Source organism: Sinocyclocheilus anshuiensis, unplaced genomic scaffold (assembly GCF_001515605.1).
Source record: "Sinocyclocheilus anshuiensis isolate Anshui unplaced genomic scaffold, SAMN03320099.WGS_v1.1 scaffold1297, whole genome shotgun sequence".
Lineage (NCBI taxonomy): Eukaryota > Metazoa > Chordata > Actinopteri > Cypriniformes > Cyprinidae > Sinocyclocheilus > Sinocyclocheilus anshuiensis.
Window position 1 is genome coordinate 107704 of NW_015548271.1, and position 834 is coordinate 108537.

General features: G+C 45.1%; 1 protein-coding gene across 1 annotated transcript in view; it reads right to left on the bottom strand.

Moving 5' to 3' along the window:
* LOC107655743 (N(G),N(G)-dimethylarginine dimethylaminohydrolase 1-like) overlaps nucleotides 1–834 on the bottom strand; it is a 58364-nt gene that overhangs the window by 8663 nt on the left and 48867 nt on the right. Inside the window, exon 3 of the mRNA XM_016443316.1 lies at nucleotides 96–169. Within this exon, the coding sequence (XP_016298802.1) occupies nucleotides 96–169 (74 nt within the window). The remainder of the gene's footprint in view (nucleotides 1–95; nucleotides 170–834) is intronic.

Genomic DNA, 834 nt, shown 5'->3' on the forward strand with positions numbered 1-834 from the left:
ACAGACAGACAGACAGACAGACAAACAAAGAGATGGATAGACAGATATATAGACATGCAGGCAGATAGATAGACAGACAGACGGATCAGACTCACCTTGAATGCGTCGGCCAGGATCTCCGCTCCTCTCTGGTTGGTCCTCTTGGATAATCCCACAAAGAATTCTCTACCTAAACATCAGACACACGTTTACATTCACCTGCAGCGGCTGATCTGCTCATACACATTAATGAGTGCTGCTCCAGACAACAATTTGGATTGTATCTAGTTTCCGTCACCGATCAAAGGAAACCAGACCAATTTGCAAAGGGACATTAGTTAAAGCTTCCTAACGACTCTCTGAGTTCACTGGGTTTACTTCTACCTCAATGCCACTGAACCTTCTGATCTGAGGCCAGTGAGAAGCTTCAACATTCGGCTGTATAAAGAGACTTTATGATGCTTTTAAAAAGACACCTGAGATCAGTTTCTCACATGTTCTGGTGTAACAGTTTAAGTTTGCGTGTCAGTGGTTCTGGTCTGATCTGTGAACAGTGGAACGTGACGCTTGAATCCAGAACAGTAGCCACTAAACGTTCACAACAGGAGATACGAGCTTCAAGACGCCAGAAAGAAATGTTTCTGGCCGGGACCATCTCCAGCCGAACGTCTCCAGACTCAATTAGGTTTACGGCTGCAGTTTTCCAGCCACCGCTGAAGGTGACCCACACTGAATTCAGGGAACCAACCAGACACAATGTACATTTCCACAGCAAGTAAAGCTGATTCACAGCTGCGGGTTTTAGAAAGAACGGTTAGTGCAGTTGTGTTTTATTGTTAGCATAGAGGAAAGAGT